Source organism: Tauraco erythrolophus, chromosome 5, assembly GCF_009769465.1.
Source record: "Tauraco erythrolophus isolate bTauEry1 chromosome 5, bTauEry1.pri, whole genome shotgun sequence".
NCBI lineage: Eukaryota > Metazoa > Chordata > Aves > Musophagiformes > Musophagidae > Tauraco > Tauraco erythrolophus.
Window position 1 is genome coordinate 16,720,144 of NC_141469.1, and position 26,464 is coordinate 16,746,607.

At 39.6% G+C, this 26,464-nt stretch overlaps 1 protein-coding gene across 3 annotated transcripts in view; it reads left to right on the top strand.

The window, feature by feature from the left end:
* The window catches only part of ARHGAP10 (Rho GTPase activating protein 10), a 159,309-nt gene that overhangs the window by 108,897 nt on the left and 23,948 nt on the right, over positions 1-26,464 (top strand). For all 3 annotated transcript variants that reach the window (XM_086612395.1, XM_086612393.1, XM_086612394.1), the window contains 2 exons: positions 4,534-4,684; positions 21,728-21,896. In XM_086612395.1, coding sequence (XP_086468521.1) covers positions 4,534-4,684; positions 21,728-21,896 — 320 coding nt within the window. The remainder of the gene's footprint in view (positions 1-4,533; positions 4,685-21,727; positions 21,897-26,464) is intronic.

A 26,464-nucleotide genomic window follows, 5' to 3' on the forward strand; every position in this document is an offset into this window, starting at 1 on the left:
TCACTTAGTTTCTGAGTTTGCCCCCAACTAGGTCAATAGCAGGATGCCAGTGCTTGTGAGCACAATTGTAGAGAACTTATTCTATAAATCTAATGCAGTTTGGCCACAACCTCAAAAACTGTAACTGTGAAGATCTTAAACTTTGAGGTTGATTTGATATGTTTTTATCGCTTCTTGAATGAGGTAATTTAGTGAGTGGACTTCATTCTTGTCTTTATACAGGCATTAGTTGAAACTGGGGTAACTTCTGCAATCCAGATGAGTAATGGTGGTAGATCTGACTTTTACTGGAGGGGTGGCTTTTTTTGGAGTAGCAAAGAGATCTTTGATTAAATAGCATATTCCAGTCCTATTCTTCTGTGGGAGGGTTTCCATCCGATTCGATATGTGTGGTTGCTTTGCCATGCATCTGATAGCACAGCTTGCAGTGCAAGAAGTTACTCTGAAACTTGGTCAGGTGTTGTCCCATGCTGTCGTGCAAGCCGGTCAGAACACAACGTTGGTACCGCTTCAGGTGCTCACATTGTGTGCGTATGATTTTGAATTCCGACTGCTGTGCATGCGCAGGGTGCTTCTGACAACAGGTCACGCACAGCAGGCACCTTTTATTAGCTGTGACACAGTTGTACTTCAGTGGCGTTTAAATAATTAATAAGGCTAGAAGCAAATTTGAATAAAACCAAACCAATAGACTTTTCTGCCCACAGCTGAAATAAAGCATGCCTCCACCCTCCCCATTCTCAGGCAGATGTTACAATGCTTCTGTCGGTGCAGCAGACAAATATCCATTAAGGCAGGATGAAAATTGCTTCTCTTTTTAAGTGAAAATAAAGCAAGAAAGAGAAGCTGAATCCTGCATGTGCACTTCTTAGAGGTTGACCTTCTGCTTGCTTTTCAGTTGCTCACCTTTGCAAAACTGGTGTGAGCTGTGGCTTTGGCCTGCAACAGAAAGAGATTTCTGCTGCTGAAAAAGCAGATCTAGTTATGGATGGGCTGTACCGGCTTTTATTGTCCCACTGAAAAGACAAAAAGAAAATACTAAAGTAGGGATGAGCACTAATAGGAGCTGCTTGAAAGAGCAAAAATGACCTCAAATATACTTTTTTTTTTTTTTATGCAACACATGAGGGTGGGATGTTTCCTTTTTCTTTCATATATAAAAACCCCTAGTGATCTTTCTAGTGGTGGTTGCGTGTGTGATTTTGGTGTTTTGTTGTTGTTTGTGTGGTTGCTTTTGTGTGTCTTGGAATCCTGCAGGGCAACTCGTGATACTTGGTGATTTCACTGCTGAGTATGACAATTAGTCTCAGTTTGCTCTGCATGGCTAAATTTGCTCTGCAGATAGTCAGGAGGTTGAATTCTTCAGTTTATATCTAAATGCTTCTTTCAGGAATTCTCCTTTTCTCTATGGAGACAGATATTGAACAAGAGCACAAGGAAGAAAGTGGTACAGCTTGTAACATTGCATCAGAGAAGTGAGAAGATGGAGTTTGTGTGGACCCTTGCCCTGGTCCCAGTGAGGGTGGAGAACAAGTGGCCTTGTGCTACCCAAGAGCTCTCGGGAGGTGATTTCTGCTCGCTGGAAAGCAATATACTACTTACTGACCTAATCCCAGAAATCACACTTCCTAACCAATCTGTTATAATAAGAAGTTGAGGGCAGAGTGAGATAAAATAGAGGACGAGCCTGATGCCCATCTGAGCGTCTTGCCTGCAGAAGGGAAATTAGACTGCCTGCCAACAGCCCAGCGCTGTGACTGAGTAGCACTGGGTTGTGCTGAGCAGTGCTGTTGGGAGATGTTCGTGTGCAGGTCTGCCACTAAAAAAATTAAAAGTAGAGGTGATGTGCTTATCCTGACAGTGAAAGAAAGGACTCAGTACCCCTAACTTCTGTTTTATTAGGGGAGAGAGCGCTATTCTGGGCAGCTCATGACTGGACGACTACTGTTTCAAGTGTGACTCCACTGCCTTCCTTTTCTTTCTCCTGTTTATTGCATAGGAGTTTTTCCCCCATAAAACAGAACAAACCACCAACTGGTGTGGGTTTTTTTTTCCAATCACATAACTACTTTCAGTTAGAAATCTACTTGAATTCATACCTGTCTCCAATTCATTATCCTGTTGCTTGTCTGGCACTGAGTATCATTGAGTGAGGATCGCCTTTATGGTTTTCTCGATTGCGTTTTGCTTTTGTGACTCTCTTAGTTTCTCATGGTAATAGTTTAAGAAGAGTATATTGAAATATTGGTGAGAGGTGAGGGAAAAACACTGAAGAACTTTACTACAACCCATGCAAGTCGTTTAAATGCTTACCAGAAAGCTCATCTTTTATGAAGTACTCCTGGGGGATACTTGTTCTTCTCACCATCATTAATTTCAGTGGAGATGCGTGGATAAGGCTGTACAAATAAATGCAGCTGCTGAATGTGACATAGTAAACAACATGCGGAACCCTCTTGGCAGAGAGTTATTTATCAGAGAGCCCAAATGCAACGCTTAGTCCATGGATAAGATAGCATTTAAAGTTTTGGTGCGTCTGTATTTTTCAGAAGCAAATATTTATCCCTAGACCTGCTCAATCTAGCCTCGTATTTACACATCAGGGGGCAGTGTGGTACTGTTAGCCAAGTGCCACGTAGGTGCACGTTAGATTTCATTATTATATATTGCATCATTTTTTAAGGAATGGCTTTAGCACTCGGAGCACAGTTAGAGCTTTGTCACTGTCTGAGTGCGCTGCTGTGTCTGAACCTGGGAGAACCAGGTTGGACTGTTTCCTTTCTTCTTTATAAACATGTTTTTAGAGAGTTCCTTGCACTATTTTGGCACTCTCTCATCATCCCTTGTTCATAGGCATGTGAAGGAGTGGGAAACAGTTTTCTTAACACTGGTATGGGGAAGTTCAAAGTACGTCATTCTATCTCCCCCACAGCAACATTCATTTATTGGGAAGGAAGGTAGTATTTCCACCAGAGACTTCCTTTGCACACCATATATAGGCTTCTGGCCCACTGCTGCCCAGTTTTGGCAGTATGATCATTCTTTCACGTTTTTCATGGAAAATGGTGCTTCTGATTAGTTGGTAACAGCACAGTCTTACACCTACCAGTACGAGAGTGATGATTAAGCAGTTAGAAGCCAGTGTATATGTCAGTCCTTGGGTCATCTTTTTCCTGCATGTGTTAATATTCAGGGTTAATGGGCCAGGATATGATGACGTGCAGTGTTTCTTATACTTTCAACATGATGTCTTGAGTGTATTACCACAGGATGCTTATGGCATTTTTCACACCTGTAGAGCAGCCTGGCTTGCTTTCAGCTTCATGCTGCACCTGATATGTGCTGTAATGACCCAAAAATGTGTTATCTGTGGCATCCCTTTATACTTCTGCATGAATTTCTACTTCATAAAAAACTGCTCCTTTGAAGATTCATTATGAGTCTCCTCTTTATAATATTTCCTATACAGATACATGGCAATATAAAGTTGCAGAGTAAAAGAACATCATACATACTGTTTCATTACACCTTGTTTTATTACTGTGTTGTGTTGCTGTGAGGTGCCATCCATACACAGGAGTTTTCTTGTACAGCTGCTGTTTGTTTTTTCTTTATCTGCTGGTTTGTCTTTGATGAAGTACATATTAAGCTAATTTGTTCGTGTGAATCTGCCATGATCGCTTGTGAAAGGCTGTTGTTAAATTGTGTATCAGCATACTGATAATTTCCTAGAAGTAAATCAACATCGTTAGACTGTACCTTGTATGTGACAGTTAAAGTAGAAATGCTCTAAAGTTGAGCAAATCTGGATCGCTGGTTAATCCAGAGAGAAATGACGTGATATTTTGTATGCAGTGGTGATATCCTAATGGTCATGACTCAAAAGATAAAGTGATGACAATAAATGCAATCCTTCTTATATGCGTTTGTGAATATCATCATTAAATATAAATATGACTCAATACGCAATAGTTACATGGAAAAAGTTCTCACATGGTATGTTACTATGGTATCTCTCACTAAAAAAAACATTCGTCAAAATTTTCGCCTTACTCTCTTCAAGAGTATGGTTGGGGTTTTTTTATTAATTTAAAATAGGCAATATTATAATGATATCCCAAGTTTTGAAAATTGAAATGTGTATTCTAGCAAAACTATGGGTCTTAGTTAAAGCTGTAAAGTTCTTTGGTTTCTGGTTCATAAAGTTAGTATTCCCCTTTCTCCTTCCTCTCCATTCTAGCTGGCAAGCGTGGCTGCAAATATTTTGTCTTTGGATTAACTGATTTGCAGCTTGGTTAATGTGTAGACAGTGCTCTTGCTTGTTTTCATATTATATTATATTTATTTATTTATTTTTAAAAGGCTCATTAAAGACCCACACCATACTCCCAAACTTGAAGGAATGGATTTTTTGGCTCCTGCCTGCTTTGAATGAAATCCAAAACAAATGTTGTTTGATAATGGTTTACAGTTGCATTACACAGGTTGATTTTCGTGATAAATAATTAACACCCTTTGTGTTCTTGATTGCAGATTTTCAAAACCCTGCCTGATGCCACTTTCCCTGAGCCAATCTCTATGTCAGTATCTCCTCCAAACGCTCCACCAAGGCAATCAAGACGACAAGGACAACGTATTAAGAGGCCTCTGGCTGTTTACAATCTCTGTCTTGAGCTGGATGATGGTAAGATGTTAGTAATAATTTCAGTCTTTGCAGCAGATAGGCAGTGTATGGTATCTTCAGGAGGTGCTTTCCTTTCATGTTTCACTTGTGTACGTGTGTGCATGCACATACATGCTTGTTTAATTGCTTTGGAACATGTAAAGAAGGAAGGAGAGTACAAAGCAGAGCATAGAGAGTACTGTACTGTGGCATATGTTTAATAGTAGGATGAACTGTCTTAAATATGCTTTTCCCTTCTAAAAAAGAAGCAGCTCTTGTTTCTTTGGGGAAATCTCATTGACCTCTACTGAAGATTACACAGCCATAAGATAAATGGAGAGAGAACTCAAATTAAAGCAAATCTTTTATGAGAAGAGCTAATGCACTCTACAGTTAAATTCATCTGGATTAAAGGCTCAGGTCACCACTGTGCTAGTGCATACTACTGCTTCACTGGAATCTTTAATACCTTGATTGTAACTAGCAGTAAACTTGTGTTAATGTTGAGAAACAAAGAAAAAAATAAAATCTTGCTTTTGCATGGAGTTTGCAGTAGCAACATACAGTGATGCAAAGAGTGTAGAACATCTTATGTATTCTGACTGTTGGCCAGAAACATTACTATTTTCCTGAAATTCCATTGCTCGAGGGTATGTACAGTACTGAGAAGGCAAGTCAGTGCTCATTTTGTGTTACAGTTTTTCTCCACCCTACTCCCTTTCTCCCTTATGATGTTGTTAGTCAATTGTCTTTTCACATGAAGAATCATGGGATCAGGGCACAAAGTCCAGTTATCAGCAAGTGAAAATAAACAGGAAGATTTTGAACTCATGCAGTAGTATGGAATTCACTGATGAAGTGTCATTAAATCAGTGATCAACAGTGGTTGATTTCTTAAGGAAAGAGCACAAATACCTACAACAGCTGTTAAGTGCAGGTTTTAGAAATAAACTCAGGACTGTTTATTGTCTCAAAGCCAGTTTTACAAAGAGTCTGCAAGAAATTCAGCATGCCTGCCATCAGATTTAATTCACCAGGGAGATATGTAATCTCTGTGCCTTTCTTTTCTTGCATCAAATGTGAGACTAAATGCCTTGACTAGAAGGTGTTTAAGGTGCATCTACTTAAAAAGCTTAAGCTGTTTTAATTTGAATAATGTACTTCCAAAAGCTAAGAAAGCTGTTTAGCTATATCTGCAATAATAAATTTATCCTCATTTGGAAAACAAAACAAAATTGAAGCTGCTCACAGAGTTGTTTACATCTAATTTTGAATGTGAGTCCCAGTAGAAGTACCAGAACTTCTCCAGTTCCATGCTCTAATGTGTGCACTGAGGACCTGACTTTGACCCTGGACAGAAAGTATTTGATGGATTGTTTTTATTGTAAAATAAGATCCAAAAATACAGCGTTACTGTCGAAAACTGTTGTAAATGTTCAGTTTCTCCTAAACACAGTCCACATTTTTGTCTCAATTTGGGCATCTCAACAAAGAGAAGAACTGAGATTGTTAAAGGCTGTAATTGTATATTGTACAGAAATTTGGTACTTGTCTGGGAGTTCTAGTGTGGTGAATTGCAGAATAACCTAATACATCGTTATACATGGTAGAACTGTGATGGAGGCTGAATTGCTGCAGGTGAAGTCACAGTTCCAGGATGGACAGGGCTGAGTTTCAGTGGGATCTGAAAATATTTCCCCTTATAACTTCTAAAAAAAAAAAAAAATCCTCTGTAGTGTCTCCATCCGCCACTGAAGGTGATGGTATTCTCAATCTGTGGTTGCTAGAAGCGTCTGTTGGTAGGTCCTGACTACAGGCTAATGCTTATTTCATTTGTGTTTAGCTAGGTAATTGTGTCAGTAAGGTAGCTAGTAGTTGGTGCGCGGGTTGTTTGGCACATGTGCAGTATACGTGGCAATACAGTACCTTCAGCCCAGCCGCGTCATTGCGTTATCTGAGGAGCTACCCCAATGGATACAGAGTGCGTAAATCAGCCGGGCTGATTAATTATCTAGTCACCGAGTAGAGTTCAGTGCCTCCAAATACGCGCCGTGGCCGTCAGATACTTTGTTCTTTGGAGAGGGGGGGAAGGAATAAAAGTGAGCCTGGGCTTCGTTCCATATTTACCTAGTTTTTTGGCTAACGAATACATGTTTTATAACTGCTCTTTGGAAGATTTTATCCTGTGTGTGTTTTTAACAGGAAATTAAACATTAAACCCCTTCCCTCCCGCCTCTTTATTCACAATGGCATGAGTTAAGCACCAGGCATAAGCCAGTGTTTTGTATTTCCTGGATATGGCAAAATTATCATAATCTTGTTTTAAACCAAGTAGCTGATACATATTTATATGTAAATATATTTGTAGACAAATATATCTCTAAAGTTGTTGTACTTATACATAAATATTTTCTATGCCTTGAAACTAGAAGTATGTTGGAGACAAAATCTCTCTATGCTGAAAAACTTCTTGACTGTGTTTCTTTAGGATTGTTATGCAAACCAGGAAATTGTTAGAAAAGCGGAAACAAGTCTTTAACTATCAGCTGCTCCAGGGAGTTAACAGGCTTCAGAATCCACTGCTTGAATTGGAAATGCAGGGTTTGGGCCAGCTTTTCTTTTTAAAAGCACGTTTGCAGTCGGGAAGCTTCTTGACTGCACACAAAATGTATGCAGCAACCACCCAGAAAGGGCTGTAAGTGACATAAATATTGATAGATATAATAGCTGAAGAACACACACACTGTTTGATAAAAATCATTATTTTGCCTTCTAGTAATTAGCTGTACTGAGTTCTGATAGCGCATAGATTTTCCTTGCACATGGCAATTAGATGATTAAACCTATTTGCAAATAATTCAAGTATTGTATTTACTACCGTAGGGATCTTTATTTCCTGAAAGACAAACTTAAGTCACAGATTATATTGTCTGTTTTTCTTTCAACTTCTTTTCTCTGTGGTAAGCCAGTTACTAAAAATTTTCACTCTGAAGTTTTTCAACATTTCGGTGTCTCAAGTAGAACTAGACTTCATGGGGAACTCTGAGCTGCTTTCATACGTGGCCTAAACCCGAAGTTCTTGTTTCAGCAAAATGCAGATTTGTCTGAGATTTGCATTAGGATCATTTCCAGAGTTTCCTTGCCTTCTAAGCTGAAGACAGTAGATTTGTGTGGGTTTTTTCATTTTCTGGAAATAGCTTTTTTTTCTCCCCCCCCTCCCCTTCTACTATTTGAATGAATTTTAGAGTGAATTAAGTAGCAATGCAGAAACTCCTGTGGCTTACAGTCTCAGCTATGTACAAATGACTTCTCGTTCTCTCTCTGTCTCTCTATGCAGAGAGAGAAAGACTGTTAGCTAGAACAGGGAGTTGTGTATCCTGTTCTTCTAAAAATGTCATTGGGTCTTTATTTTCCATTTGGACAGTCAGTATGTATCAGGAAAATGCTCTGTTTATGTTTGTTCTAGAGGGCAATGCAGAGTTACAGTTTTGTTCCCTCCCAATTTTATTTTAATTTTTATATATGTTTCTCATCTTGTAGCAAAACAGTTTGTTGTTTTGTTTTGCTTAATCTTTTTCTGTGCCAGAGACTGAGAGATTATTAAATTTTTTTGCAGGGCTGCTAGTGCAAAATGGCAAGAAAAGTCCTGTGTAAGGTAGGCAGTATAATGCAGTCCAGCCAAGATGAACGAGTCAGCATGGGTTGCATAAATCACACCTGGAGTCAAGAAATGGGTCTTGTGTGGCGGTTTGTCCAACTACAGAACAACTCTTTTTCTAAACAAAACAAAATATACTTCATGACGCACAGTGCTTGCTGATGCCTCATTCTGAGTGCACGCTAGGTGTCAAAATTTCCGATTGGTACGTACCTGGACGTAGCACGCTAGTATCGTATGGAGGGCTTCTTTGCTTTGTTTTTAAGGCATTCGTCTCCTATCCCCCCACTCTGGAACTCAGGAGGCATATGGGGTGATTACGATAGCTTTCTGCTGCAGCTGTAGGCTAAATATTATATTGACAGTGCTTTAGAAAACTGATTCTTGTGTAGAATTCCAAAAGAAATAAAAATCAGAACTGCTATTTAACCCTTTAAAACTTTGTACTAGCTTGTATTGCCCTCTGAAGTATTTAGGGAAGCCAAAGTATGAATGGTATGTTAGGGTTGAATAGAAGTAGCTCTTTTTGATTATTTTTTGTTTTTGAGGGAATTGGAGTGAGACAGTGTCTTATATTGGATGATAAATTAATTTGTATGAACTACTGTGGCATTCAATTAAATTATTTCATCAAAGTAAAATGTGATACATGTAATGGTTACCTAGCTTCCATGCAGTACGCTCTCTCCCTCCTCCTCCCATCTCTTCCTGCCTATAAACTTATTTGGAATTACTGAACATGAAACCTGGATGTTAGAGGAAGCCTTGGATTTATAATAAGGAGACTGGTCTTCAGGGCTGGAACAGCCCAGAGCTGCAAGGTTGCAGGTGTGAAACCTGGCCTTGAACTCTTTCTATTTCTGAATCTGCTGCTTGGAAATGTTTCTGTAACCTGGCACATAGTACGGGAAATGGAAAGAAAAGCAGCTACATAGGCATATCAAAAAGCCATAAGGGCTTGCAACACTTGCTTACAAAGCCATTCTTAACAGCTGAGCAGAACACACAGTTATGCTGTTACAAAATAGGTGCACCAGTATGAATTGCGAGGGGAACATCCGGATGATCGCTGTTTGCCATGTAGAATTTAAGATAGTTTGTATTTCACCTTGCTGCAAGAACAGTTCCTGCGATTCTACGTGATCCGTCACAGCTTTTTCCACCTGATGGCTCTGAGTAGGATGAGTGCTACACAAAATAAAAGCCTTTTTGAGCTACTGCCAGTACAGGTGAAGCTTTTTCTTGGGTAATAGTGGGTATATATAGGGTCTCAGTTTCCTGTCAGATAATCGTCTTCTGCTTGGAAAGCTTTGAGTCCATAGAAAGTACTTAGTTTCATGGAGGTATGGAATAATTTTAGTCCATGCTTTGTATACCCCATATACATTGTATGGCCGTTGTTATACCTGTGAGTAATCTACTTGCTACAGCCTACTTGCTGCACAGTTTGCTGAAATCAAATTTAACTGTCATAAGGTAGTAAACATCTCCTAACTTTTACTTCTTTTCAAATGATGTGTGTCAAATCCTCATGGTTGGTGTGAGAATTGCCTTAGTATCATCACCAGCCCTTGTCCGCTTTCAGTATATGAAATCTAGAGGCTACAGAAATGTTCAAAATAAAAGATGTGCACACACAGGCACGAAACAGGAGTCAGAGGTATAGGGAAAGGGAATATGAATAGAGATAAAACTAAAATCCGAATTTAGAGAAGGAATGGGGAGTTCAGGAGAAAGGGTCAATCTTTCCTTGAGGCCAGGCATTATTAAAAATCTCTGATCTCCTGTAATAACCCGTCATCTCTTTAATTCTCTGCTTTCTGCACACAGACATGCAAGGGCACATACTACTGTAAGAAGGCCAATTTGGAATGCTAAAAGCCATTAATCCCAGGCACTGGAAGTCGCTGATGTATCTTTGCTACATGCCAGCTGTGCCCTGGCCAACCTCTGTTGGTTGAAAGTAAATGCTCTCACCCAGAACACTAAAGTAAAAGTAGAACGAAGACGAAGCTGTTCAGCTCTTCAGTCAGTTTGCTATGGATGAAAGTGTGCACTTCACTGAGTAAGGTGTTTCCTCCTCACATGGAGTGCTCTTGCGTCCTTCACTGGTGACAAGGATAGGAGAGAAGATCTTGGAGGGAGGAGATGGTGAACTTTCTGAAAGGCTGATAAGCGAGTTAGAAAATAGGATTTCTCTTCCTGTTTTGCTCACACAGTCAGTGTTTTTCATTCGATCAGGAAAAGAAAGTGTTCTTGTTCTTCCTTTAGCTTCTGGAAGTCTTTGTCCTATTTGCTCTTCTTTTTCTTTTTTTTTTCTGTTTTCTTCTTTTGAAAGTTGCACTTAGTGCAAAGTGATTTATGTTAACTATCACTTTTTTCCTTCCTAGCTGTACTTGCAACTTGCTGAACCAGCAGAGAGATTGAAGGAGTACTTGGGGGATATCAAGCAGAAGTAATAGTGGGGGGACTAGCTGGGCTAGGATTGCAGGCTCATCTAAGACTACTCGACTGAGGCCAAGCGAATTAGCCTCAGAGACCGTCTTAGTGGGAATCTGCAAGCAAGAAGATGCATGATGCCTGGCAAGTTTGGTTATTCCACTAAGGAAGTGGGTTTCTGTTGTTCTGTAATGGGTGCAAATTCACTGGTGATGAGTATGTTTACTTCTTCTGTCTCCCCAGCCATTAACACTGCTTGCAGACATCTAACTCCAGTGTGTCAGAGGCAGGGATAGTGGTAGAAGAATCCACGCATGGAACAAACTGTTGACCTAACTACATTAAGGTAGCAAAATCTGTCTTCCTAATTGCTACCTTTTAAATCATCAGCTAGGAGGTTTAAATCATCACCAATAGGAGGTTCCTCAACAAACGTTTCACCTGGATGTTCAGTTAAAACAGCAGATGAAACTTCCTTAAGGGCTACTTAGCTTGTTTTTGGTTGGCTTTTCAATAAGCCGTAGACATCCTGCTTCATCCATCCCTCCGTTGAAGTCACTTTTATAGCAAAAGGAGAGAGGTGAAAAAAAAGAGGAAGGAGGCACAGCCAAGTGCCAGCAGCATACTGAAAATGTTTCATAGTGGCTTTCTTATGAGACCTGTCACATATGCAATGTGAGAGCAGTTAGTCTTTGTCATTATCCAGGTACCACTATGGGTTGTGGAATTAGTGGTAAGAAACTTCTTCTTTTAATAAGTCATGGGAAGTAAGTGCAAGTGAAGTAAGCTAAATAGCAAGAGAAGAGGAGACAACAGTGTGATGTTCTTGCTGTTTGACGGCTCAGGGAAACAGTTTTGGAAGGCCTTACCTGTTGGGGGTGGAAGGACCCTGTCCTGCTTTTGGCCGTGACAGTTAGTTTTCTTTTCAGCAGCTAGAATAGTGCTGTGTTGTGGATTTAGTATGGGATTTGTTATGAGATGAATGTTGGTAACACACTGATGTTTATAGTTGTTGCTAAGACATCAAGGACTTTTCAGCTTCCCATGTTTTGCCAGCGTGCAGGTGCACAACAAGCTGGGAGGGAACATGGCTGGAGCAAAGGACCCACAACTCCTAATTTAGGATTTGAGTTTAGATTTAAGATTGAGGCCCAAATTGGCCAATGGAACATTCTATATCGTGTAAAGTCATGTCTAGTATACAGATGAGGGTTGGCCAGGAAGTTTTTCTCTCTCTCACTCTCTTGGGATCTCTCTTTGGAGCTCTCACTCTTCCAGGATTGCAGTTTTGGGATTGCCCTCTTTCGGGGTCGCTGGGCGGGCTGGGTGTTGGTCAGCATGTGGTGAGCAGTTACACTGTGCATCATTCGTTTATGTGTATTATCATTGTTTATATATATTATCATATATTATCATTTTTATTATTTTTTTTCATTATTTCTTTTAATTTGCTTTTATTTTTATCATTGAATTGTTCTGATCTCAACCCATGAGTTTCCTTCCCTTTTCCCTTTTTGATTCTCTTCCCCATCCCCCAGGGGTGGAGGAGAGTGAGCAAGTGGCTGCATGGTGTTTAGTTGCTGGCTGGGTTAAACCATGACAAACCCTTACAGAGATGTTTTCCAGCTGATCAGTGACTGAATTGCCAACACAACAGAAAAGAAAAGAAAAGGAAATATGGAAGAAGATTGGCATGTACTTTGGAGTATTGGATGCCATTTAAGAAGGGCTGCTGAATTAGGGAACTTTTAGCCCTGATGATAGCATTGTACTGCTTTTTGATCCGCTTTGGTTTTTCACAGTTCTCATCCTCATTGATTAGACTAGAGCTGTTCTGTTGGTAGGTTTCAATACAGGTCTGGACCATAGGTAAATGTTGCCTGGGCTTATGGAAACCCAAAACACTTAGTGCTACCAAAAAACTATGAAAGCTGTGGGATAATCCATTTATCTTACTATCTGTCAGAGTTTCCAGGAAGTAGCTTCGGTTCATCACTGTGTTTTTCAGACATGAAATTACTGTGTGGCATCTGGCCAGCCTGGTAAGGCTGGAGGTTGTCTGTGGTTTCCTGCCAAGCAAGCTCTGGTGAAAAATGAGTAATCTTTGAGTTTAGATACTGCTCTTGTTATCGTAGTATACACAAATCAAACGAGGAACCCTTCTGCATGCTCGTATCTGATTTCTGTTGTCTTTCGAAATTTAATTATATGATATAAATTAACACTCCAACCTTGTATCCGTGACTCTGTCTTGAACTGTTTTTCACAGCTTGAGGAATAAATTGGAATTCTTTACCTGTTTTAGTTTTAGCTTGCTCAGCAAAAGGTTTACCGATGATTCTATATGTCTTTGGGATTTTATTGATGTAAAGAAGCAATCCAAGCAATATTTCTCCTGAATTTTGAGAGAGGACTTGCGGTGAGGGAGATATTTATTGAAATAATTGCTTGCTATTACAGGTTAAGTGTTTATCTAGAAAGGTACTTGTTTAAAATTGCACTTTTCGTTTTAGAAATAAACAAAAAAGTATTAAAAAAGAGGAGGGCAGGGGCATGCATGGTCCCAAAACGCCACTTGCTCCTGAATAACTTGCAGATGAGCACATTTCTTTCCCAACCCCAACTCAGACACCCACCTTTCTGGCTACAATTTTTGAGTTGCATCAGCCAGTCTTGAGGCAACTTCTGTCTAGTGCAGCTTCCTCCTTTTTCTAACGTATCTGAATCATTATGGAGTTGGGAAAAACAATCTTTCTACAAGAAAGCTACTTCATGCCTGAGGTCCACATGCTTGTGCATGCACGCATTTGAAAAAATATATCAAAGTTGGTCTTTATCTAGGAAAAAAAACTGTAGTCAACTCTAATAGTTGTGTTAATTAGTTTGTCTGAGAGAATAAAATAGCTGGCATAGAGAGCTAATTCTTACTGCGTGTGTTTTGAAAGATAGTATGAAACTGATGGATATGTGGGCCGTTTGCTGTCCATTTGCTCCATGAAAGCTCTATTGGTTTTAAGGCGTATGAGTCTATGATGTCTAAATTTTTGTAAAAACTAACTGCATACTAAGGCAGCACTGCAGTGTATAGGATTTGCTGCACCATGAGGATAATGGATACTTTTTGATAATGAAATGCGGTAATATCAAGCTATTTTTCTGAGTGTTTACAGGAATCTGACCTCCAAAGTACCTGTTATTCGGGAACAGTGAAATAACTCTCTTGTTTAGTTTTGGCGTTCTCTATGATTATTTTTAACAGTAGAATAGATCATTATTAGCTTGCTTTTATGTGATTTTACCTTAGTTTGGAAACTTTTGTGTTTAAATAGCACAATTTCTGTAGTCTGGAGGTAAGAAACAATTCTGTTTACCAGTTTCAGTGATGTGATAAACGAAAGTACACAGTTTCTTAACTTACTCAGAGATAACTTGACTTCATTAATTCAGAAAACTTTAAAAATTTGAAGTAGTAGAAGAACGTCCGAGTTCACCTCATGCTTGGTGTGATTACTGCAGGATGATTTCTGCTGTAAATAGTGAACAAAGGATGCAGTCCTGCATCTGGAAAAGGCCATTTTTGACTGCAGAGTCATCTGATCACTCTGACTATCACATAAAGCTTTCTCCACTGGAGTGACTTTTAGGTTGCCAGGAATGACTGAATCTTTTCTGGGGTGATTGATACTTCGTATCATGGGATCATTTCAAGTTTTTTTTAACTGTGTGAGACAACTTCTTTTCAGTTATATTTTTCATGTCTGTTTTCTGTGGATGCTGAAGCTGTAGCACATGGACCTAAGTTCTCGCTTGGCAGAGGTTATTAATGATACTCATGTTTCTTTTCTATCCCTGATCCCTGAGATTCCTGTGCAAACCAAATCATAGTACATACCCACAAATTAACATAAAAGCAAAGCTACTTTCTACTTGGTTAAACTTCTGTATTATTGTGGGGAATTAGCTATTTATGGTGGATGAATGTTTGTTATCTCAGAGCTGGATGCAGCTGTGATGCTAATGGGAGAGGATGGGTAGCTGCACAGCAGTGCAGCTGCTGCTTCCCCATCTCGATGCAGAAAATGTCAGACTTGAAGGTGGTAATAGGGATTTTGCAGTATCTTTAGTTTACTGTCCTTAGTAGTTTTTCCCATTACCCCATGTCTACAAGTAGATGCACGTGACTGTGTCAGAGTGGAATAAGATGTGTCTTTTATCCTCTTATTTTGCCATGATTTGTGTATCTGATGAGCACTTCAAAGATATATGGCAGTTTTGTTCTGCCCATTCTGCGTGTCTTAATAAAAAGTGTCATATATACTTTTTGCTGGGTAAAAAACTGACTGGATGGCTGGGCCCAAAGAGTTATGGTGAATGGAGTTAAATCCAGTTGATGGCCAGTCACAAGCGGTGTTCCCCAGGGCTCAGTACTGGGGTCAGTTCTGTTTAATATCTTTATCAATGATCTGGATGAGGGGATAGAGTGCACCCTCAGTAAGTTTGCAGACGACACCAAGTTGGACAAGAGTTGATCTTCTTAAAGGCAGGAAGGCTCTACAGAGGGATTTATACAGGCTGGGTCAGTGGACTGAGGCCAACTGTACGAGGTTCAACAAGGCTCGGTGCCAGGTCCCGCACTTGGGTCATAACAACCCCATGCAACCCTACAGGCTTGGGGAAGAGTGGCTGGAAAGCTGCCTGGCAAAAAAAGATCTGGGGTAGCTGGTCGACAGCCAGCTGAATATGAGCCGGCAGTGTGCCCAGGTGGCCAAGAAGGCCAATAGTATCCTGGCTTGTATAAGAAATAGTGTGGCCAGCAGGAATAGGGAACCAATCATCCCCCTGTACTGGACACTGTTGAGGCTGCACCTCCAACACTGTGTTCAGTTTTGGGCCTCTCGCTACAAGAAAGACATTGAGGTGCTGGAACGTGTCCAAAGAAGGGCAGTGAAGCTGGTGAAGGGTCTGGAGCATAAGTTTTATGAGTGGTTGAGGGAACTGGGGGTTGTTTAGTCTGGAGAAAAGGAGGCTGAGGGGAGACCTTGTCACTCTGTATAACTACTTGAAAGGAGGTTGTAGTGAGGTGGATGTCAGTCTCTTTTTCCCAAGTAATAAGTGATAGGATGAGAGGAAGTGGCTCTGGGGAGGTTTAGATTGGATATTAGGAAAAATTTCTTCACTGAAAGGGTTATCAAGCATTGGAACAGGCTGCCCAGGGAAGTGGTTGAGTCACCACCCTTGGAGGTATTTAAGAGATGCGTAGATGTGGCGCCTGGGGACATGGTTTAGTGGCGAACTTTGCCATGCCTGGGTTAGTGGTTGAACTCGATGATCTTAAAGAAAGGTCTTTTCCAAACTAAACGATTCTAGGGTTCTATGATATTCCTTATTCGCTCTAGAAACATTCACTTTCATAAACTGTTCATCCTCTGGCTACTCTTGAACTATAGATGTTGGTTGTAATGTTGATGTTAAAGATTAGTCTTTCTTTTAATAGTAAAGTATGCATTTCTTTAGTTTACTTAAGCTGAAGTTGGAAGAAAACTCTGTCACTCAAGAAAGTAACTGAAAGTGTTAGCTCTCTGGTTTTTGTAGGTTTTATTACAAATGTTTTTTCTTATTTAGAATTCTTGGAGTAAAGTAAGGATCTGATTATTGACACTGCCAAAGTATTTCAGTTTTTTTCAACTTTGGATGCCAACAAAAAATATTCTTAGACTAGCCAGATGGAAAATGGAGAAAAAAAGGCAACTGGGAGGCATGTCATGCTCAGTTAGGTAGAAGCTGAGTTCAGATTTCTGGTATGGGTGGTCTGAGAGCCTTTATTATCTGAGGCTCATCCAGACAAAAAGGAAAAGGATTTGAGGGTTACATATTTGCTAGAGAGAAGCTAGATGGAGTAAGTCTTAGTCTATATAGGTACTTTCGTACCTTGTGGGGATTTTTTGTTATGAGAAGGGGTGACATGAGGCGGGGCGGCGGGGGAAGGAAGAAGGATATTGGGATTAGAAACAGAATGGTAAGCAGTACCAGCTAGACACAACCAGTAAATGGTTAGGCTCTAGATAGGGCTGGTCTGAACTATGAACAACCATAAAGGTAAAGCACAGGTATCTGTTGCAGAGGCACAGTGAAAGCTGTAAGGCTTGGATGAGTGTTGTGATTAGAACAGTGAAACAAGAAGATAATTTAGATGACAGTTTAAAAGGATCTGAGCAGTCAAAAAAATTAAATAGTATGCAAAAAGGGGTGAGAATATGAAAGAAGTTTTAACTCTGAGAGTAAAATTGGAGCTTACACCTATTTGCGTAGGATGAGGAGATGAATCGTAGAAGCAGCTTGGTGGCAACTCTAGAAAGATGACCAAGCTGAAGGCACTCAGAGGCTTCCCACAAATATGAAGAACAAAGGGTGAAGAGTTGATGGCTGGAGTGTTGACAAAAATTTATGAGACATCATACAGACTTACTGCTTTTATACTGAGAACCCTCACGTCCTTCATCTGTTCTGACACCCAAAAATGAGAGTGTAATGAGACAGAAAAGGGAGAAGGTTTGACGTTTTTAGAGAGGGGAAAATGGAGGCACCAAGAACACCGAACTGTGTGCTCAAAGAATGATATAAATTAGCTTTAGAAGAAGCCACATCTTCCCTAGTTTATTGTGTAAAAGCTCATTAGAATTCAAGTGGTAGAAAAGAACAGGAAGATTCTGGAGCTCCTCTTCGAAAGGACCTGTCAGTCCAATGTGGCAGTCAGCCTTTTCATAGAAGTGGGAAACCTAACAATGTCGCTCCCTGGAGAACAATGTTGGAGGTAAAGAGGAGTGAGAGGAGAGAAAGAGTAAAAATATTAGACTATCAATATTAGGGAGCCCCTGAATTCTGAGGTAAAATGAAAACCATAAAGCTGATTCAATCCCAGCAATTAAAACACTCTTTAACAAACAACCTATGTCAACACTTCAAAGACTACTTAGTCTCCAGCAGTTTGGGACCTTTACTGGCTCCAGAAAGCAAAATGCCGGAAAAGGGTAGGAGGGGGAAAGGAAAGAGGAAATAGCTAACAGTCAATATTTGTTGAAAGTTTTGAAGAATTGTTAAAAAGAGCTTAGCTATGAAAATCAATGTGGGATTTATAATCAGCATGATCAAGCAGAAATGTTCACAGGTAGACCTGTGGCAATGTGAGTATTTTGAATACTGTGAAACCATCTAACTTGTCCTAAAAAAAGTTCCTTGGTCATGAGGTTGTATGGGTTGGCAATATTAATTTTTAAAACATCTTGTAGCATGCTGAAGAAGTTTGAAGAAACTGAAGGAATGCTAATGTAATAGCAATATTTAGAAAGGTTAATACAAATCTTTGATGGTATATTTACATATGGGACAAAGTGAGGAGGAATTGCAAATAATGACAATGGCAGTTACGTAGGAGTAGTGGTCATGTGCTAAGCTGCACCCACTGAAACAAAATAAGCTTGGTTGTATTGAGAAATAAGTGTACAGATTTTAGAGGAAAAACGTAGCCTGCAGCTACAGAATGGAGGACTATGTCCCTAAAAACGGTGCCTGTAAGTCTGTTAGCCACAGTGGGCAATCAGCTCATGTAAACTACTAATTTAAAGCTGTGGCAAAAACGTGCCGGCCTTAGATGTACAAACAGGGGATTGATGAGTAGGAGGAAGTGGCGGAATTAGCGCTCAACATGGCACTTGTGGGACCACAACAACAATAACAACAAAAATAATCATTAATTCAGGTCTGATGCATGCTCTTCAGAAAGAACTCTGGGAAATTGTAGCAGGTTTATAAAACAGGTGCCTGATTTCAAAACTCTAAAATCCCTTACAGTAAGAGATTTAGCGTTAAACTTACAAAGGAGATGGTTTAAATACCTTCACACAGCACAAAAAGTGGATATAAAAGGTACTGTAATTATTAGCAATTGATATTACATGGGTCATGCCAGATAATACAGCCTAACAAAGTGAAGGTGCATGCATTAATCAGTGAGTATGTTAATTAGCAGCCAATTGGTTCTCCACTACCTTTATCATCTGCTGATGTCTTCAGACAAAGACTCTTTGGAAGATACAGTTTGGCCCAACATGAGACGGGCATTAATCAAAAGCAGGTTATTAAGCTTAACAGAGAGCTAACTAGATACAATTCTATGGCTTCTGCTGTGTGCAGGAGTTACTGTCGTTTCGGAAGTGAGCAGAACTTTTTGTCACTGACATACAGGGTGAGGTCTTTGTACTGTTGAAATTAGAGTGATGATGCTGTATTTCGAGGACATAGGTTTTGAGCATATATTGGGTTTAATAATGAAAATATGCTAGGTGATCATTAGTCATCTGTTTTTGCAGTTATACAGAATTGCGTTTTCCTGAATAAAGATATTGTTTTACTTTACAAAACCAGATAATTGAAAATATCAGAAATGTAAAGTGTCTTCGAACGTGTTTTTAGAGGGTGTTTGCTTAATTCCATAGAATTTAGCTGGTGTTTTCCTGTTTAAACACCTAATTTGTTTTTAGTGTTCAAAACCTGATCTTAAATTCTTGAGTGCAGTATTGACCGTGAGAAAACATTGGCTCAGGAAGGAAGGAAGGGAAGGAAGAAGTAAAATTTGAGGAAAGATTAAACGCACAATTTCATTTATGATAATGTCAAGTGTAATTGTCTGTCTTCTGCAGTCTCCAACGTAGACTTTACTGTACGTGACTGAAGTGTTCATTGTGGTTTTGTTGTACTTTTTCTGTGTGCTCTGAGAAATGATTCAACAGAAAAACCTCTGCTTTCTGTAGGGAGGTGTGGCGAGTTGGTCATATTCATAATATTAAAGAATATTATGGTTACTGCAACAGAAAGGTTACTGTTTCCTTCTGCTGCTGTTTTAATAATGTTAAGTGAATGGTTGAGGTAAACGTGGCCTTCAAATGTGGTGTATGTTGTTTGATAATCTGGGTTGCATTAATACTAGTACTTTGAAAAGAAATTGCGATGAATTCAAGTCTGTTTAGTTTTAAGGAATTCAGTTTCTTTTATAAAGTAAAATTGCAGTATTACTGTCTGATCTCTCAGGTGTTTATCACGGTGACACATACGTCTGCAAATGAGATATAATTAATTAGTTTTTGCCTGACACTCCTACGGTTCTCATGTCATGTCATGTAAACGTGAGCGGCAGCATCGTGGCCTGGGTGCCGCGAGGAGCTGTGAGGTGAGCAGGACTGGGCTGGAGTGTGAGTGACTCACTTTTCCAGGTTAACGTTCTCCTCCTCAGAGCTTATCATACCTTGTTACTGTGGGCTAATTTAGATCCTTAAATTAGCAGCTGCTTTAGGGAGAAATTTCCCGATGATCACTTCTATCATTTCAGTGTTTTTACTTGTATGTCATTTTACTCTCCGGGGAAGCTGTTCTCTGGGAGTTGCTGGGAGGGGGTGAGGGCGAGATGGCTGGGGAAGCAGGCGAGTGCTTTGTTAGCTTTCTGCTTTTGAAGCAGAAGGAATTGAACTGGTTGAAGGATTTTATCCAGTGAAGGTGGCTTTTTATTGTCCACGTTTCATTGTTGTTGCATTTTTAATTAATTAAGAAAGAAATAATACATGAAAGAAATTATTGCAACAGGACTGCTTATCTTGGAGTAGAATTAAGCTCAGTTGTTCACTGTGCAGATACTAATTCATTTTGAATTAGAAAGTAATATTGTCCAGGACGTCGTCTTGCGTAGTACTGTATATAGGAGATACAGCTTGTCAAGCAACCTTTTCATCATATTATTGTGATGCTTTGTTAGGACTTGGTTGTTCATTTTTTTTTCTCAAAAAACTTTTGGCCCCAAAGGAGCAGAACTCTTTTACCAGGACTGTGGGGTCAGCAGTATCTAATCCACTCTAGAGGGACTTTTGTGATGTTGTTTAGTAGGACTGTGGGCCATGTTCACGGGTGCTAGTTTGGGAGTAGGATGGGCAGAGGAAAGGAAAGGAAAGGATGCAGGGAGCCTTGTAAAGGGTGGCTGGAAATGATCCTTATTACTGTTACATATTCATGTTCTGAAAACAGCCACAGGCCTCATTTGAGACTGCAGTCTTAGCTGTGCTGGACACTTTGTTTGCAATTGTCGTCATTTCATACACCACCTTTAAAATTTATAAAATGTGCAGCTGATGTTTAAATAAAAAATTATAGGGGAAAAGCTATGTGGGTGAAGGTTAGCTTTTCAGTGCAGAACGTGCTGTTTGGCTAGATGTGTGGCATGGTTTGCAGTGAGTGCTGTCAACTTATTCTTACTGTCCATGGGATAGGAATGGTGTTCCTTTAGTATTTTCTTAAGCAATCATATCTGGATGTGTTGCCTCTTGAATGGTGTTCTAAGAGTAGCATATGCAAACAAATAGTAGACCAGAATAAAACAAGTTCTCTTAAAAGTAACACCGCTAAAAAGGAGTAATAAAAGTAAGTCTTGGGTATTGCGTGCTTGTTAGAGATCTCCTGTTTATTCTGACCTTTCTAAATTTCATTGTTTCATGTTTGATAGGATTGTGCTTATGCTACTTGAGAGCAATCATTTCCTCAAATGTGTATGAAATTATTTTTAGAGACTTAGAGACTGTGTTTTTAGAGAGATGTGCAAATGTGTATGGCCTAAACTATTTTTTTTATCTGAAGTGATGCATTTGTCTAAACATAACGCCCCAAAATCTAGTGTTTCATCCACATAAAATGCATGTTGAAAAGGAGATGGGGAATATGGTGTGTTGTGAAGATAGCCTGGTGATAATGGTGGGGGAAATTGTGCAATGGTACCTTTTGGGGAAATGCTTGTCCTCCAAAATATCCTGTGAAGATGGGATAGTAAGATTTCTTCTCGCATATATTTCAGGACATTCTTACCAAAGCAGCTACTTTGGCTTATGAGAAGATTCTTTTAGTATCCTACTGACTTCTGTTCTCTTTTCTAGCTGACAGTCACAGCTCTCCCAGAGAAGACACCCCACCTGGGAGCATGGATTCTCTTTCTTCCCAGTCTCCAACACCGACACCTGCCTTCTCTAGTAGTCCCCCAGGGCTGCTGGACGGAAATCACCTTATTATGGACAGCGGAGATCTTGCAAGCTGGACAGCAAATCTGTAAGTAACCTGAATATTAAGTGATGATTTTTCCACTAGTGTGATTGTGCATGTGAAACACGTTTCCCTTTTCAGTTTAGTGGCAAGTGAGTGATTTTTAAAAATTACATATAATTGTGTTTTGTTTTCTTCTGCTACAAAAAGGTGTGTGTTTATATGTTGTGGTAGAGCTTAGAAGCTACTTGAGTGTTTATAGGAAAGAAATGTTCTTTTTCTACAGAACCCTAGTGCATTTTACTGTAACCTGTTATAAAATTTTAAATGTTTTTTATTTAGGCAACGACTGTGTTAGTTATTCTCTGTATGATGTATTAACCTAGTTTTATTTCAAGACAGTGTTAAGCTACGCTTAGATGCAGGGCTATTAAGATTTAGAGCCCAATTTTGGGTTTGGATAAATACACTGTAATGAGTGTTTGCTCAGATGCTGTTGTCTGAGGACATTATCATTCTTTATCTCTTCTTAACAACTTAAAGATCTGTTTTCCAATGGAAGCGCAGTCTGTCACTTTCTGTAGACTCTGTAGATGTTCAGTTTTTGAGCATGACTTCAGTTTAGCAAAAATCGACGTTACAGTGTTAGTCCTATCTCTGTAATACATATTCAGGTTTGATACACAAAAAGCTGGACATTAGTTGCTTTTTAAATCAGAAGTTGACCTTGAATTGAATTCTCTGCTTTGCTATTCATACAAACTTTAACATATCAAAGCAAAGTTTTCCAGCCTTCAGTGCCAAGAAGATGGAAGGAGCAGGTCTGGAGAAAAGATTTGTTACAAATATTTTCCATAATGGCATTCAGAGTCGCATGTTCTGTTGATGAAGCAAGTGTGTAAAATATATATATGTAGGTGTACGCAACACATGAGAAAATATAGATAGCCATATGATGGGTTTATATTTCTATATGCATACACAAATAATTAGCTGCTGATTAGAGTACTTATTAGCTAGAACAATATTTTCTCATATGTATTGAAAAAATTCTGGATTTATAGATATTTTACATAAATGTAGTTTCTTCAGTAGAGGGCTGAAGTTACTCGTGCCTTACCCTCTTGTACTGTTCGCTAGTAGTGGGTAGGACTAACAATAAGTTGTGTTTGACGAAAAGAGGTGCATGTGTGGAAAACATGCTGTAGATGGTATAAAACTGGACTGTCTATGAAAGCAAGTGTAGCTAATTAAGGAACATAGGGTTAGCAGAACATTGATAATGTCACTTCAGAATTGTTGGTTCTATCCAGAGGATTCAGGAGCTTCAGGTGTTTGAAGGAACATTGCATTTTTTCGCATTTGTTTATTTTCATCAAAAATCATACTGTGTTGCTGTTTTGGAAACTTTGATGGCTTGAGGTTTTGTGCTCAGTTGGAAACAGTACTTAAACAGTTCTGTTTGGAAGGGAAAAAAGAGTGCATGGTATGTACATCTAGATTATTTGTCAAAAGCAGTTTCTTTCTTCTCCTCACCTGTCTGTGAAGTTTGCTTAAGAGCTACCTCTGTAACAAGCCTGGACAGTGACAGAGAGTAGTCTGAACAGTACATTCTTTCTTTCCTCTACTTTCTCACCCCAATTGGCTTCTCTTCCCCTTCTAGCTCTGATGACTCAGAGGGCCTTGCCTTAACAAAAAAAAAAACAAAAAAAAAAAGCAAAACAAAACCCCAGACAGCCCCACTATATTAATAGCAGAGGTAGATGTCAGCAATGGAGAATGTACTTGGTGGACGTCAGCAGTCGTTGTGCATCATGGGGTCCTGTGGGCAGGGAAAAGTGGTGGTTGACTTGCCATTGTGTAGCCGTGGTAGCTCTCACAGCTCTGGGAAATGTAGCATTGGCTGATGAACTCTGCTTTGGTTGTAGACTATTCTCATAAATTGGACTATCCCAGAATTAGGTAGAGAACAATCCTTTCTGTTTGATCAGGATTTCAAAATGGTTTGTATTTTGTGCCAAATGGGAACAAAAACAATTCTTAAAGTCTCAGTATCCTCTCTAAAATGGTATTGCAGGTCTTCACGGGGCTACAGTAAATACCATACTGAGTCTAGGGGAGATGGAAATACAGGAGGATCCGGTTTCTCAAGTTTCTGCTGATGTTTATAACACATGGGTGTTACTTGTAAGAGATTGATCACTATGGAGTTATGTAATCAACAAGGTGATGGTGACTTCTTTGCGGTAAAAGAGCTGCATGCATTGTTTCCCGGGGTGGGAGGGGAGGTGATGTTGCAGTGTGGGTCAAGATAAGTCAGATATTCCAAGATTGGTTTATATCAGCAGTTTGCTTTAGGCAAGAACTCGTGATGGATAGCCAGAATACTTTTAGTGGTATTTGTTTTCAAGTAAGGAAAAGCTTATGTTTTCCTGAATGATAGCTGTTGTCACCATGATGTTTTCTGGCAGAGTTTTTTGTGATGCATGCCCTTTCTTTGTCTCACCTTTAAAAACAAGAGCCATAGCTTCCAGCATGGTGAGAGGAGCACCAAATGAAGGCAAATACACCCTCACCTCCTGGCTGGCACCAGGAGGAGACTGCGTGGCCAGAATGGTGAAAGAAGCTAGGAGAGCAAGGGCTATACCACCGATTTGAAACATCTCCCAAAGCCCTGACTGCTCAATTGTCATGTCAATATTTAAAGACATGCTATGCATACAGTGTAACTGGAAGGTGATGTTTCACATATGTGCCATTTTGAAGCCCTGCTAAGCTGTTGGTTTTCATGTCTGTAAGTGTGTGTCTGCCTGACGCTAGATTTTCTTCAAAAGCTCTGTGTGGATCAGACATATTCCCTGTGTTGTCATGTACTGCTGCAGGGGAGAGGAGAGAGTTGGGTGATGGTTGGCTCTTACTGCCCACAGCAAGGGTGGTTCTCAGTGGACACCCAAGTTTGCTATTCCAAGATTATTTTGCACCTTAAACTTTTTTCAGCCTTTTTTTGTGGAGATTCACACGTCTATCTAGAGCCAAATACTAAAAATAAATACGTTTTATTTTTACATACACTCTATGGTAGAACATAGAGAGCTTTTTTCCCCCGCCAATCACAAAGTTACAGAGTAGTTTATGTAGACATAGGATTCAAATTCCAAATAGCCCAGGATGGGTAGATTACCTTTTCTACTTGTTGGAGCACCTTGTCATAAACATGGATTGTTTGAAAATCCCTTTTATCCAAGAATGCTTAGCACAAGCTAATCTCAGACATAAATGGAGAATTATGGTAGTGAGCTGGATAGAGTATTCCTCCCTTGTAGTCCTCTCCACTGGTATGGGTATTTTTTTTCCCTTTAAGGCAGAGCAGCAACGGCAATCTCAGTTTAATGTTAACCAAAGCATTTGCATTCGTTCTTTTTCCTCTCTGCTTTAAGTGTCCATACACACTTGCCCTCAAGCTACAGAATTAACATTCTACAGCCATTTATCTTCCTCAGGTTCTGCTGGAACCACTGTCAAAGTCCACTTTGCTCTGACAGAGCTCCAGATGGTTACTGTTGCTGTAAAGAGAGCATGTTTCAGACTGCTTAGAATGATATTGGTGTAGTTTCACCAGCAGTACATTCTCAAAATACTTATTATTTCCCTCAAAGCCACAGTTAGTTCTGGGGGAAAAAAAAAAGTTTCCATGTTAGAGGTATCCAGTTCCTTGCATGTTCCTTCCAATTCAGATTGCCACCATAGCTGGCATTCTGAAGGTAAGCAGTGTCTTCTAGATGAAATGAGATTATCTGTATAGGCATTTTTTAGCAGCTTTCTTTGATCTGTGTCTTCTGCTATTTTAGATGCTGGAAAATGGGCAATATTCCTTGTTTCAGGAATTTGACAATATAAAAGTTTGTAAAGTAGAATGTACAAATACAGTGATATTTGCTGTTTTGTGCCTCGGGTTTAACAAGTAGGTTATATATTGTAACATTTTATTCCCTCCATACAGAATAGCTATCTATTATGAGTTGCCTATAATATTATTCTGGCCTGGATTTAAAGAAAAAATCCCAACCCTAACTATGCGAACTTCCCACCATCTTTTATCCATAGCTATCAGTTTCCCCCAAACTGTTGTCTACCCTACAATTGCAAATTACCTAGAGAGTTTAGACCCCACGATCCAGCCTTCATGCTTTCCTTCAGAGTTGCTTCAAACCCTGGTTGATCTGAGGAAGGGTTATTGCTAATCTCTCACAGTGAATGACTTTGTGTTTTCTTCCTCTCTCTTTCTTTCCTAGTAATGTTTTGCTATTTCTTCTGTTCTGAAAGCTGCTGCAGGTTGCTGCTCCCTGCAGATTCTGTAGCAGCACGCAGTCAGTTGGCAGTGTTGGTAAGGAAAAGTATTCATATAAAGGTGTCACCAGAAGCACCGTGAATCTGCTGACAATAGATTAGAGGAAGAGATAGAGTGGAAAGGGGAAGAGTGAGTAAAGAAAAACACCATGCTGGAAATTCAGGAAATAAAATGAGTTGACATACAAAATTGAGTCATCAAACCAAGAGTGAGGGGAAGAGGAGGACAAAAATACAAACATATTGTGGCCAATAGTAGTAGTAGAAAGAGGAAAATTTAAATTTAT